The sequence below is a fragment of the Recurvomyces mirabilis genome (genome assembly GCF_035927965.1).
Source record: "Recurvomyces mirabilis strain CCFEE 5264 chromosome Unknown scaffold_11, whole genome shotgun sequence".
Classification (NCBI taxonomy): Eukaryota; Fungi; Ascomycota; class Dothideomycetes; order Mycosphaerellales; family Teratosphaeriaceae; genus Recurvomyces; species Recurvomyces mirabilis.
Window position 1 is genome coordinate 421904 of NW_027041945.1, and position 13298 is coordinate 435201.

The 13298-nt window shown below is 51.8% G+C and overlaps 4 protein-coding genes across 4 annotated transcripts; 1 reads left to right on the forward strand and 3 right to left on the reverse strand.

Moving 5' to 3' along the window:
* Positions 1 to 334: 334 nt before the first annotated feature.
* On the forward strand, positions 335 to 3874 carry PAN2 (poly(A)-specific ribonuclease; the record flags this gene model as incomplete). Its single annotated transcript, XM_064837568.1, has 2 exons — positions 335 to 463; positions 563 to 3874. 2 exons carry the CDS (start codon positions 335 to 337, stop codon positions 3872 to 3874), a joined length of 3441 nt encoding a protein of 1146 aa, XP_064694891.1.
* A 131-nt stretch (positions 3875 to 4005) lies between these two features.
* PCK1_1 (Protein kinase C-like 1) lies at positions 4006 to 5324 on the reverse strand (the record flags this gene model as incomplete). Its single annotated transcript, XM_064837569.1, has 4 exons — positions 4006 to 4089; positions 4144 to 4364; positions 4417 to 5133; positions 5177 to 5324. The coding sequence occupies 4 exons, from the start codon at positions 5322 to 5324 to the stop codon at positions 4006 to 4008; spliced, it is 1170 nt and encodes a 389-aa protein (XP_064694892.1).
* Positions 5325 to 5570: 246 nt separating this feature from the next.
* Positions 5571 to 6952, reverse strand: PCK1_2 (Protein kinase C-like 1; the record flags this gene model as incomplete). Its single annotated transcript, XM_064837570.1, has 6 exons — positions 5571 to 5612; positions 5665 to 6003; positions 6224 to 6336; positions 6414 to 6473; positions 6600 to 6703; positions 6762 to 6952. The coding sequence occupies 6 exons, from the start codon at positions 6950 to 6952 to the stop codon at positions 5571 to 5573; spliced, it is 849 nt and encodes a 282-aa protein (XP_064694893.1).
* A 641-nt stretch (positions 6953 to 7593) lies between these two features.
* Positions 7594 to 12935, reverse strand: SNQ2_2 (ATP-binding cassette transporter snq2; the record flags this gene model as incomplete). Its single annotated transcript, XM_064837571.1, has 9 exons — positions 7594 to 7779; positions 7837 to 8107; positions 8157 to 8277; positions 8367 to 8464; positions 8523 to 9061; positions 9125 to 10387; positions 10449 to 10522; positions 10581 to 10884; positions 10938 to 12935. 9 exons carry the CDS (start codon positions 12933 to 12935, stop codon positions 7594 to 7596), a joined length of 4854 nt encoding a protein of 1617 aa, XP_064694894.1.
* Positions 12936 to 13298: the final 363 nt, after the last annotated feature.

A 13298-nucleotide genomic window follows, 5' to 3' on the forward strand; every position in this document is an offset into this window, starting at 1 on the left:
GGTAGATGTTTCGTGTCAATGACAACGAATTTGCTATTCGTAGGTTTTGCATGGTCAAGTCGTGTGATTGTGTAGACGAATAGCAATCATCAATCGCTTGCTAGATTGGCTGGCGGGGTTAAGGCCAATTGCTCATAGATGTAGCCACGTGACATCAACTCAAGAGCGGAAGTTTTCCGTCTTGCCTGAGCCTAAGCCACTTCCTCAGGTGCGCGCAAATGCGTCTTCTCTCAACCTCAAGGGTCTAAAGATGTGCTAACATTAATTCCCTCTGTTCTGCTTGTCTAGGCTCGATTCATATCAGACATGCTGCTTCGGCGTATTATTAGATGTCATGGAGGCTGATTGGAATGAAATCGCTCGCATCAATCCTCCAGGCCCTTCGCCAAACAGCCCATCAAGCCCAGTCACTACCTTTGCCTTCGACACTGACCAGGAATTGTTGTGGACAGGGAACGAATATGTAAGTCTGTAACTCAATTCTTTCACTGTTTGGAAGTACGTACGGCTGGAATAATGGTGAGATGGGAACTATGAGCAATATGGCTCACAATATGGCCAGGGCCGGGTCACGTCCTTCTACGGCCTTGAATTGCAAAGGTATACTTCCTGGCGAGCACATATCAGTTCATCGCCGCGCGGTGCGCCTGGGAATGCTCCGGTCAAGCAATTCTTGCTTTACGACAAAGGTGTCATCTCGCTGTCAACCCGAAGTGTTCATTGCTCGGCCAGACGAGGCTTGGCGCAATGGCACATAGTACTCCCGGACATGGTGGACTTGCGGTGTATGAGCTTCACGGGAAAGCTCTCTTCTACCAGTGAGATTGTTGTGGCCGGCTGTCAGCAGCAGATGTACCGGATCGACGTGGAGAAGGGGACTGTCACTGAAACCATGAAACCGGCTGCCATGGTACCCTATACGATGATGCGAAGAGCGAATAACTACATCTGTGCTGCATCTCACGATGGCTCTATTCACTTACTGGATCCTAATACTCTGGCAGTCGTCCAAAAGTGGCAAGCTTACGCTGGTACGGTCAACGATATGGATGCTAGAGGTGACCATCTATTGACCTGCGGCTGGGCACATCAACAGTACGGTGGTCTCGGGCTCGAGCGACTAGTTCGTGTATTTGATCTCAAGCGTTTGCGACCAGCGGCACCTATCTCATTTCAACAGGGAGCGGCATATGTTCGAATGCATCCGAAGTTGTCTTCCACCTGTATAGTACTCTCTGAGCATGGCGCTATCAACTCGATCGATGTTTTAAATCAGGACGTACCTGTTATGCGCTTCGCCAATACTTTCGAAGCACAATTGACTGGGTTACAAATCATGCCTTCTGGCAAGGGCTTCGCTATGAGCGATACTCACTGTCAAATCGTGCTGTGGGGCTCGCAGTCCAAAGTACAGTACACAGAGTACAGTCGGCCAACAGAGTTTCCGGATCCCGTCATGCAATCGAAACATCTTGACTGGGCAGCCGATCTACCCTCCAATCTCATCGGCATGCCGTACTATCGAGAGGCCCTTCTCTCTGGATGGCCTAACAGTCTGGTCCATGAAGTTGGAGCGCCTCCTGTGCGGCTTGATCAAGCGATACTCACGGCGCTTCGGAAGAGCGATTATGGGATGGTGGGGCCGAACCCACGAAAGACGAAAAGATACGAAGTCGAAGACACGCGTGCCTCGCAAAGAGTCCAGGATGCGTTGGCAGCACCCAGGTTCTTGAGCGAAAAGCCGAGGGGTGATAATGGTGATGGCGAGCCAGAGCGACGTTTGAGCGAGGATATAGGCAAAGTGCTTAGTAACCTGTCGATGAATGGAAGCTCGAAAGCAGATATGCTTGCTTACTATCGTCCAGTGGAGATCAAGTACAGTAAATTTGGAGTTGACGATTTCGACTTCCGGTACTTCAACAAGACCAAGTATTCTGGACTCGAGACGCACATCGTCAATTCTTACGCAAACCCGCTGCTGCAGCTGTTCCGCTTCACCAGCACAGTGCGAAATCTTGCTCTCCGACATACAGCAAAAGATTGTAGATACGAAAGCTGCCTACTATGTGAACTTGGCTTCTTGATCGACATGCTGGAGAAGGCCGAAGGGCAGAATTGCCAAGCTACAAATCTGCTCAAAGCGCTCAGCAAGCAGCCGGGTGCTGCTACTTTGGCTATTCTCGAGGACCATACCATAAATACGCCTCTGACCATCATGTTACAGAACTTGAATCGGTTCTTGCTTGAACGGCTCGAAGACTGCGTCCGCAAGGTCACGTTCAGTACCAGTGAATTGCAAGCAGCGCTTGGCACAAGAGGTAGCGCATTCAGTCGCTGCACACACTGTGGGTACGAAGACGCGAAGGAACAGTCATGGTACAGCCATGACTTGATGTACCCACCAAAGCCGACCAAGCACAGCCCACGCCCAGTGAGATATGCCTTTACACGGCTATTGCAAGACTCTGTTCACCGTTATGATCAGCAACGAGGATATTGCAATCGCTGTCAGGGCTACAAGGCCATCACGTCTCGAAGGGTGGTGCATGCTATGCCGGCAGTGCTGATGATCAATGCTGCTATCCATACGCCAGAAGCACGCCAACTGTGGGCAACACCAGGATTCCTGCCTCAAGAGGTCGGCATTATCAATGCGAACAGCCAGTTCTACTGCTATGAGGGTCCGGATCTGCAGCATCATCTACAACGCCGCAACCATCCCATAACAGTATACGAGCTTGTCGGCTTCGTCGCAGATGTGGCTGCAGGCGAAGCGCAAAAGCCGCATCTTGTGTCGATCGTGGATGCTGGTATAAGTAGCCCAGATCCTTCTCGCACAGGGGACTGGCATCTAGTCAACGACTTTCTCGTCCGACCAATCGCGCAGGAAGAAGCGCTCGTCTTCGACCCCCGATGGAAACTACCCTCTGTCCTCGCATATCAGACGAAACACCGATCGCACGAAATCGATAACCTTTGGAAGGGCAGTATCGACAAGAGTATCTTATACCGCAGTCTTGCGCAGCCGGCTTTCGACCCGTCATACGAGTTCAAGACGTTGTCGGATGCCGATCCACTGCCTGGAGTACAAACACATTGTGCTATTGATGCAGAATTCGTCCGCTTGTTGCGAGAGGAGATAGATATGGGTGCGGATGGATCACGCACGATTACGCGACCGGCTCGCTCCGGTTTAGCTAGAGTTTCAGTCCTCCGTGGGAATGAGCCGAACGCAGGAGTGCCGTTCGTGGACGACTACATCGCCGTCGAGGAGCCGGTAGATGACTACCTCACGCAATACTCCGGCCTACATGCTGGCGACCTGACAGCCGGCGTCAGCCAGTACACCTTGGTACCATTGAAAGAAGTCTACAAGAAGCTCTGGGTCCTGCTGAACTTGGGCTGCACATTCATCGGGCACGGCCTGACGAGCGACTTCCGCACGATCAATATTCACGTTCCTGAAGAACAAGTCATAGACACTCAAGACCTCTTCTCCTTAGGCTACCGCAGCCAGCGCAAGCTGTCCCTACGCTTCCTAGCCTGGCTGCTGCTACACGAGGACATACAGCAGAACGCCATAGCAGGTCACGACAGCATAGAAGACGCACGCACGGCTTACAAACTGTGGAGGAAATACCTGGAATACGTGGGCGAGGATATGCTTGAAGATGTGATAGATGACATATGGCGGAAAGGGAGACCGCTGGGCTTCCAAGTCCCGGCTTCGATGGAGAAGGATGGAAGACGTTTACCGATGGGACCAGAGACGCCGAGGTCGAGTGCGCCTGGTACGCCGAGTAGGACTCCGGCGACGATGGCGAGGACGACGCCTGGGAGGTTGGAATCTGGTAATCCGTTGCCCCTAAAGTAGACTAAGAAAGATCAATTGTCACAGGTATGACTGGCTGTAGTGTTTGTACACGCAGACTTTGCAAGACTATTGAACGCCCAGTGGTATATTGAAGAATTTGCGTTACGGTCGCTTGCACAATATTCCTGTATCTATGAGGTCTCGGCCTTCGACGCAGTCGCTGGACCCGCCTCGATGACCTCCTTCGTGGCCTCGTCCGCATATTTCTTGAAGTTCTGCAGAATGTCAGTGGTTGAAAGTGACGCAGCTATTCACATAATAAAACCTACCTCGTTGAACAGTTCGCCCAGCTTCGTTACCTCATCCTTGAAGTCGGCGGTGCCGGTCCAGCTCTTCTTGGGGTTGAGCAGCTCGTCGGGTACACCGACGCACGTCTTCGGCACGCTGAGGTTGAAGACATCGTAGGTCTCGTACTCCACGTTTGCGAGCTCGCCGGCGTGGATAGAGTCGAGGATAGCGCGGGTGTACTTGAGTGGGCAGCGCTTGCCACCTATTGATATTTCTTAGCTTCTGGTCTGTGTACAAACTTTGTTCGAGCTTACCAGTGGTAGCGCCCGCACCAACCCAGCCGGTGTTGAGTAACCAGGCATTAGCCTTGTGATGCTCGATCTTCTCGGCTAACATCTTGGCATAGCGCATTGGGTGCAGTGCCAGGAAGGGCTGGGCGAAGCATGACGAGAAAGTGGCCTGTGGTTCGGTGACACCCTGCTCGGTACCTGCCATTTTCGAGGTGTAACCGCTGATGAAGTGGAACATGGTTTGTGCGCTGTTGAGTTTTGAGATAGGTGGTAGGACACCACGAGCGTCGCAAGTAAGTAGGATGATATTCGACGGGTGATTGGTCGATACGCAAGGAATCTTGGTATTCTCGATGTACTCGATAGGGTATGCGCAGCGTGTGTTCTCAGTAAGGGTAGAGTCGTCGTAATCGACATCACGGGTTGTTGGGTCGAAAACCACATTCTCGAGAATGGAACCAAACTTGATAGCGCCGAAGATATCAGGTTCCTTCTCGGCCGACAAGCCAATGGTTTTGGCGTAGCATCCGCCTTCGATGTTGAAGACACCTTTGTCGCTCCAGCAGTGCTCGTCGTCACCGATAAGTGCACGCTTGGGATCGGCTGAAAGTGTGGTCTTGCCTGTGCCTGAGAGACCGAAGAACACGGTCACATCGCCATTTTGACCCTCATTCGCGGAAGAGTGTAAAGTCAACACATTGTGCTTAACGGGCATCTCGTAGAAGAGCACGGTGAAGATACCTGGTTGATTGTTAGTATAGGTAGTAAAATTAAATATCTGAACTTTTCTGGATCCGGCACTTGTGCTGTTTGGTGTCCTTGTGGTCCTTAAGCTTGCCAGCATCACCGCCGGCGTGGTGGCGCACGTCGCCGTGCAAGGTTATTTTCTCACGAGCCTCGCGTGGCAGCTGCGGAGTCCCGGGCTGTGTCATCTTGTTGGCTTTGCCTTGAGCTGCTTGGAGATATGGAGTGGCATCCGTACATTGTTGCTTATGATATGCCCTTCCGAAGCCGTTGTTCTTGGCCGTGATTCACCGTATCTCGACTGACGACAAGATGGCGTGGCGTTTAGAGTCGGGTTATGGTGTTCGGCCTGACATCCATTTCCAGACGGATGGAGGTTGCTTCCAGTTCCAGAAGAAAGGAGTACTTGGATCGCGTCGGAACATTGACAAAATCTACAGATCAACAATACACGCAAAGAAAAGTAATCGCTTACCCTAAGTAATGTGTCAGTAATCAAAGTGAGACGACACTTGACTGACTGCATACCTTTTTCATCTCTCCAGCGTACTCGGTACCAAGGATGACCATCTCCTTCTCGGCAAAATTGATAGCCACTGAAGTCGACGAAGTCATACCAGTGGTGAACCTGTTGGCCGGGAAGGCACCGGCATTGTAGATCACATAATCGGGATGGAAGTGCTCAAGCTCTTTTCGCGATGGTCGAATAAGCATATTCCGCATGAAGAGGGCATGGTAGGCACGAGCGCAGACAACTCGTACGTTGATCCTGTAACGCTCGTCCCATCCTGCGAACCCATCGACGACGTAGATGCGGTTTCGTGTGTTGAGGTAGTCGACAGCACGTTCGCGGTTGATGCGCCAAACCTGAGGTAAAGATGCTGTCAGTGAATGCTCTGATGCATTATAGACAAAACTTCCGTAGAGCCGACTAGAGCCGAAGCGTCGGTACCAAATCCGAGCCGAGACTTCTATCTGCCCCGCATGACGTGCGTGTATGCACCCCACCAAAGACGCGTTTGTGCATCAAGATGTTTTTCGAGCACGATGGCTAGGTCTGGCAGCCTCATAACGATGATCTACTCACATCTGTTGACATTGGCTTGTTGACCGGGCCCCACCATACCTCTTTCTCACTATCCGGTTCTTTAACAATTCTCTTGTCTGAAGGCGATCGTCCAGTCTTGGCGCCAGAGTATGCTGAGCGTCAACGGGTGCATACGTTAGCAAATCTTCCAGCCAAGATGCAAGGCCGCGAGCGGGAGTGGCATTCGTACCTGATAGGGCTCCAGACGATGTTATCGCTGAGCCTGTTTCGTAGACAAGGGCATCCTCATCTATAGTCAGAAGAAAAAGACTGTCAGCAATTGTGACCTTGACTTCTGATCCCACAAAGCGACATGCAGCCGTCGACTGTTGTCGCTAGCACAAGGGAAGCCTTTTCGAAGTTGCGATCGACTTACACAACGCAGGCACAGAAGGGTTAGCGATGATGGCCACGCGATCGTAGTCAATGTGTGCTCGCTCGTGGAGCTCCTCTTCAAGCTCGGTGTGTTCAGCTTGCGGTCTTGTCTTCGTGTTAGCATGATAACGCTTGCAGGCCAACGGCAATGAGGTAGACGAACTTAACTCCCGAAGGATGTAAGGCCGTTTTATTGACGCTGCTGGTGGCCATTGGAATAGATTTGGTCAAGGATGTAGAGTGAAAGTTGTTCTTCTGCTGCTTCGAGATCTGTTCCTTCAGGAAGTGATTTGAGGCGTCCGGCAAACCTGGTGTATAGGTTCTTGTTATCGTAGGACGCGGATGCTCCGACATTCTTGTACTCTGAAGTATGAAACCCTCTTGCGGGCGACCCTTCGGCAAACTGATAGTGGAGAATGGCTCTTCCGAAAGCTCTGGAGCTGAGCCACGCTATTGGCGACTTGAGTAGTTTGCGGGTAACTTCGGGGTTATGGTTGCCAAATGTCAAGGTGGGCTCCGAGTATTCCCGGCAGGCTTCTTTCCTTGGTCTTGGAGAATGAAAAGCCTAGACCCGCGTCACCTGTCTGGCTTGGACAACACGAGCAGATATGTTACTATCAGACGGAGCAATGGAAATAGGAGTAAGATTTGCAATATACCTAGGCTTTGATGAATCCATTAGGTGTGATGTCGTCACTTTTGCAGGCACAGCTGCGGGGAGAGGCTGTCACTTCACCTCATACGCGAGCGAGGCACGAGTCGAGCTCTAGCGTAAACACGACCAGACGAGCTGATGCCGTGTCAAAATCTCATTATTCCGGATGTCGATGAAATCGTGTTTGGTTGCCAAGCGGCACAGTCTATTGTAAATGACAGCAGTCCCCCATATACATCGCGTCCGGACGATCAGTATTGCATTTGAGCTACTGTACCGTACTTTGGCTCCATAGTACACAACAATGGGATGCATGTCCTACCTCTGCAACAAATGCCGCTCAAGCCTTGTCGCCAGCTGCTTCCTGCCGTCTCGACTTTGAGGCTTTCCTTTCTTTCCTAGCCTTCGGACTCAGAGCGGCTTTTACCTTCCTGCCACCCTGCAAGTAAAGCCATGAACAGAAGAAGATCACCACGATGTTGAAGATGCAGAATGCCCAAAAGATGCCGTAGTCTCGCCACACATACTGTGCAGTCTGTCAGCTAGATCGTTCCCACACGACAGGTGGGAGACATAAACTTACTCGGTAATAGACATTGAAGCTCGCAGCGAACTCATCACCACTGCTGTACTGACAGACCCCACAAAGGCCTGACTCGAGTGTTGTAACGTAGCCGCCAGCCTGAGCAACGTACGGGCCGGCATAGCTCTGACAAGTCTGTCCAGGGGGAGCACTGAAACGTGCCAACTCCGACTCATCGCACTGAACGACCTGGCCATGGGTGACCAAGCCAAGCAGTCCTTCGAGCAAGTACTTGAAAGGTGAAAGCCAATACATCCATGCACGCCAGAAGCTATGAGACGTCAGCATTCGCTTTCTCTCAGTTCTCGAGATCAACTTACTATGGCAAGCTGGCGTATGGGACCACGACACCACAGAATGATACCACGAAAAGGAAGAACAGCGGTACGAGTAAGCTGGCGAGCAATTCGTTGGGTGCGAAAGATGCAATCGCTTGGCCGACTAGGTTTTGAGAAGGACTGTCAGCGCAGGTTCTTCATCAAGACGCTGAGAGGTACCCTAAATGCTCAGAGACGTAGATGACGACCTACAGGATACATAGAACACTTCGAACAAGGTCACAAAGAGCCAGACAGAAGCGCTTGTGAAGCTGTCGTAGCTGAAGTGTGGTGGCCAATACCACGCAGCCCTGTCACTCTTGGTCAGTACTGCACTATATCATGATTTAGAGACTGAGGTGTGCTTACCAGTAGATGGTACCAGCCAAGAAACTCCATGGCAGCTCAGGCAAGATAGCTGCACAGGTGAAGGCGAACCAGCTGTAGATCTTCGAATTCCGTTCTCGAGACTCGTAGATCTGGCGTAGCTCGAGGTATTTTGGCTGAAGCTGTTGGATCAGTGGCGGACTGATGGTCAGTGTCATGAAGATACTGAACAGCCGCGATTGCATATCGACCTGCGAATGGCCGAGGTTCCAGAAAGTAAAGGCGTTGAAGAGACCTGTGATGATGTGTAGTGCGAACTTTCCGAGGAGATAATCCTTGGAGCGCCAGTAGGCGACGAAGTTCCGGTGGACGACAGTGTAGACCTGTGTTCCGAGTGGCATTGCAAACTCTCGCTGGTCCGTCGTCTCGCCGCCGTCTACATTGTTTCGGCGGTCAGCAGCGATCTTCTGAATTTCTTCACCAAGAGTGTTGTTCTCGCGAGAGTCCTGCCAGACATCACCCCAGTCTTGACCCTTGTACTCAGGATTGCCAGCTCCGATCACATCGAGCATATATTCAGCCTGTAGGTATGAAATTAGCAGGTTGTCAATTGGTACTATCAGCTTTCGTCATAGTTTGCTTACAGGGTTAGTCGTGGGCGGACACTTCTTGCCTCCATTAGCCTCAAAGTAGTCAATGAGCTTTCTGGAATCATGCCCGAGCTCTCCCTGGTAGACCAGACGACCTCCAGACTTCAGCAGAATAAGCTCATCAAACTCCTCGAATAGAACAGCTGACGGTTGATGAATAGTGCATAAGATTGCTTGTCCAGCGTCGGCGAGTTTCCTCAGGAAGCGAACAATATTGAAAGCTGCTCCAGAGTCCAGTCCAGAAGTCGGCTCGTCCAGAAACATCAGAAGCTCTGGCTTACTTGCCAGCTCGACGCCTATAGTCAAACGCTTACGTTGTTCTTGGTTCAAACCAGAACCGATCTTGCCAATGGTCGCACCGGCGATATCCTGCATTTCCAGTAACTTCAAGATGGTCTCCACATATTCGTACTTCTCGTGCAGAGGTACCTCACGAGGCTGGCGAAGCTTGGCGCTGAATCGGAGTGCCTCTCGCACTGTAGCGGTAGGCTCGTGGACGTCTTGCTGCTCTGCGAAGCCAGTAGATCGTTGGAAAGATCTTGGTAAAGGACGACCGTCGACGAAGAAGTCACCACTAACAACGCCGAAGTTGATGCGTTGTGCGACAGTGTTAAGAAGTGTCGTCTTTCCAGCACCGGAAGCACCCATCAGTGCTGTGAGCTTGCCAGGACGTACGAACCCTTGTACGTTTTGGAGCAGCTGTCGCTCGCCACCTTCATATGGGATAGTGTAGTTCACGTTCTGGAAGGTAAAGATGGTATCATTCTTCGCCACACCTTCGACGGCAGAATCGCCTTCTGATTCACTAGAATCAGATTGCTTCTTCTCAGCTTCCTGAATGGCTGTCGGATCGTGAGTCCCGCTCTTGGTCTTTTCAAGATCAGTAGAGTTGTCACCAGTCTCCAGTGCTTTCTCAACAGACTTGGGCACCTGGCCACGCTTGTAGATCGTGACGGCTCCACCACCTTTGTTTGGCTTCTGTATTTCCATGCCTAGGGCAGTGAGGAAGACGAAAGCAGCGAAGAAAGCGCATATGAAGCCAAAGTTTCTCCACAGGTGTGATCTTGAATAAGTATACGCAGTTTCGATGTACGCTGCACCACTGACAACACTGCTGTCTGGAGCGCTGCCCTGCAGGGTACATCCTTGGTGCTGCGCGCTCGACCCTGGACCAGAAGGAACCAAGAATGGAGGCTCACACTGGATTTGCAGTGTTGCGAACTCGTTCGCCATCAGCGCTTCGAAGCCGTACTGGACCTGCAGAAAAAGAGGACTGATTAGTGAAAATCTCAGTCAATTCCAGACAGACAGAACTTACTGGGTTGATCCATCGGATCCATGAGAACCATGGGTGCATCTTCGAAGGCGGAATGAGATACCCGGTGTACACAACTAAGAGAGACCATGTCAGCATAACCGTTCGTCTTACAAAATTTGGGTCAAGTCTTACCGAGTGCCTGTATGAGCACACCTGTGATCTTGGTGGCGTCATCCAAGGATCCCACCAACGCGCCCACGGCTCGGAACAGTGCATACATCGTCATGGTCAGCATAAAGAGGAACAATAAGCTGATAAAGAATTGTGAAGCAGTGCGCGAGAGGCCAGCCATGAAGTACACGACGATGTCGAAGATGAAGACCTGAACGAAGACCAATGGCACATCCACCGTTGTTTGAGCGATAGCGTATGCGGCAGGACGATAGAACTGGTATGATTTATGCTTCAGAAGGATGGGTCGGGACTCAAAAGCAGCCTACATCGACATCAGTAACGTCTTCTGGTCGATAGGGTCATCAAGTGACCTACCGTAAGCTCCGCCAAGGCCAACAGAGCGTTGAAAAGCAGCATGAAGAAGATCACACCTCCACGCGGGAAAACTCCAAGAGCAGTACCTGGCAGGTTGTAAAATAGCGAACCCACGATCAGCGCCTGGAAGAGAATGCCACCCCATTTGCCTCCGAGCGACTGTCTGTCACCGAACATGACAAGGAACTGTCTGTGAGTGCAAGCAATCACTTGCTTGTAGAAAGGTATGGTGTAATTCTTCCGCTTGGTGGCCTTGCCCTGGGCCTTCTTGCGTTCCTCAGCTTGAAGCTCAGCCTCCTGCTTGAAATCCTCGATCTCTTTCAAGTTGCGTTGGTGTTGTTCGCTTTTAACGAAGAGGTCGCCAAATTCGTCTGCGGTACGAGGGACTCGGTCCTCCCAGCCCTCCTTGATCCTCCTCTCGTGCTTGTCGGTAACAGAGGTCAGAAAGTCGGCTGTGGTCCACCTATCCGGGCGTTGGAATCCAAGATCTTCGAAATATCTGGCAGCATCTTCTGTGTGGCCAAAATATGCGCATCTGCCCTGGTCGATGAGCATGACCTTATCGAAGCATGCATACAGGCCCTCTCCACATTGATAGAGCGCGACACCTGTGGATATGTGGGCCATATTGGTTAGTGATCTGAGCGATTCGACGTACTCCAACGCGGTACTTGCATCCAAGCCACGGCTGCTGTTGTCCCACATTTGCGTAGAGGCCTTAGTGATCATGGCCTCAGCGATACTGACTCTCTTCTTTTCGCCACCACTTACTCCCCTGACGTACTCGTTGCCCACCTTGGTACCTAATGTGTGAGAAATCCAAAGTAAGGATGTGCAAGCCTTGAGGAAGCTGGCCACATATTCCTTGGCGGTCTCCTCTTCGTTCCGGCTCTCCTTGCCCGGTGTCTTACACTTCAGTGCGAACTCCAGTGTGTTCTTGACAGAGATAGTGGCATAATGTAAGTCATCTTCGCCATTGTAAAGTACCTCCCCACGGTATTTCTTCAGCATCTCGTGCCAGTTTGTTCCTCCGTAGGCGACCTCGCCATCCACACTCTCGTAGCCGAATCGCTGATTACCAAGTACCTTCAAGAAAGTTGAGCATCCGGAACCAGGTCGTCCTAAAACCAATAACATTTCACCCGGACGCACGCAGCCGGAGAAGTCGTCAATGATGGTCTTGACAGGTGGTTTACCTGCGGCTTTCCGCGGGCCCTTCGTAAACAAATTGCCAAAGAAGCGAGGCAAGCCAAGGAAGACGTCACCGAAGGTGGGTTGCAGAGCAGCTCCAAGACCCATGCCTTTGACTGTGAGATTTTTGAAGACGACTCCGACATGCCTCGTCTTCTCTTCCTCCGAGTGTTCCTGACGAGTTCGACCGAACATGCGAGACATGAGCTTGTTGATCTCCGCCATGTCATCGACATCGTCCTGCGTTTGAGCGCGGCTCAGTAGCTCGCCACTTTTACTTGTATTGCGGCGCGAAAGGTGGCGCCTCACATCGTCCTCGGTCATGGCACGTCTGCTGGGAGTGGTCTCCAGAGTTGGCCGTTGTGGCTTCTCATCGTCCTTGATACTCGGGGTGGAGTCATGATGAAGCACTTCCACTTCTTCCGTTGGATGAGCTTGCGCGGGCGGAGGCGAAGGCATGGAGGAAGGGTACATTGAAGAAGCTACAGCCGTGTCATCGCTCAGTCCAGTTGCCGTGGAGTCCCTATAAGACGTCGCGCCATAACCGAGGATGGGTGCATCATTTGCAATTCCATAAGATTGTGACACGGTCTCATCCTCGACGATGTGATGTTCTTGCTTACCCACTTCAACGTCTTGCGTCAGTGGCTGCGGCCTTCGTTGTTCCTCGACATGGCTGGCAAGACGCGAAGGGACAGACGGCCGGCCAATGTAGCTTGAATATGACTGCTGTCGTGTAGATGGGGTTGCTGGCCAGCCACCAGGTATGTTGCTATCGAGCGGCGTAGACCTGTCGTCAGAAGCCATGTCTGCTGCGGAATGGTCCTCCCCAGTAGCACAGCGACCAGGCACGATTCAAATACAGACACGGGCGTGAATACTGCTCACTCGAGCACTTTATGGGATCACAAGGTTTGCAGCAGCACCTGCCCTACATATTCACCAGATAGAGAATGTACCGGCTACGGCTGTTGCTCGAACTGGGGCGCCACGCGTGCTTTAGAGCCTACGTGTGGTTGTAGCAGCCCTAATCATAGTCCGACCATCTCCTCTGCATACAAATGTCGTAATGATGCGATGGCGTTGCCAAGTCTAGATCTCCGTCGATCTCGATTGGAGGCGTTGCACGGAGATCGGCTTTATCACACCCCGGCGTTCGTGGTGTTCACG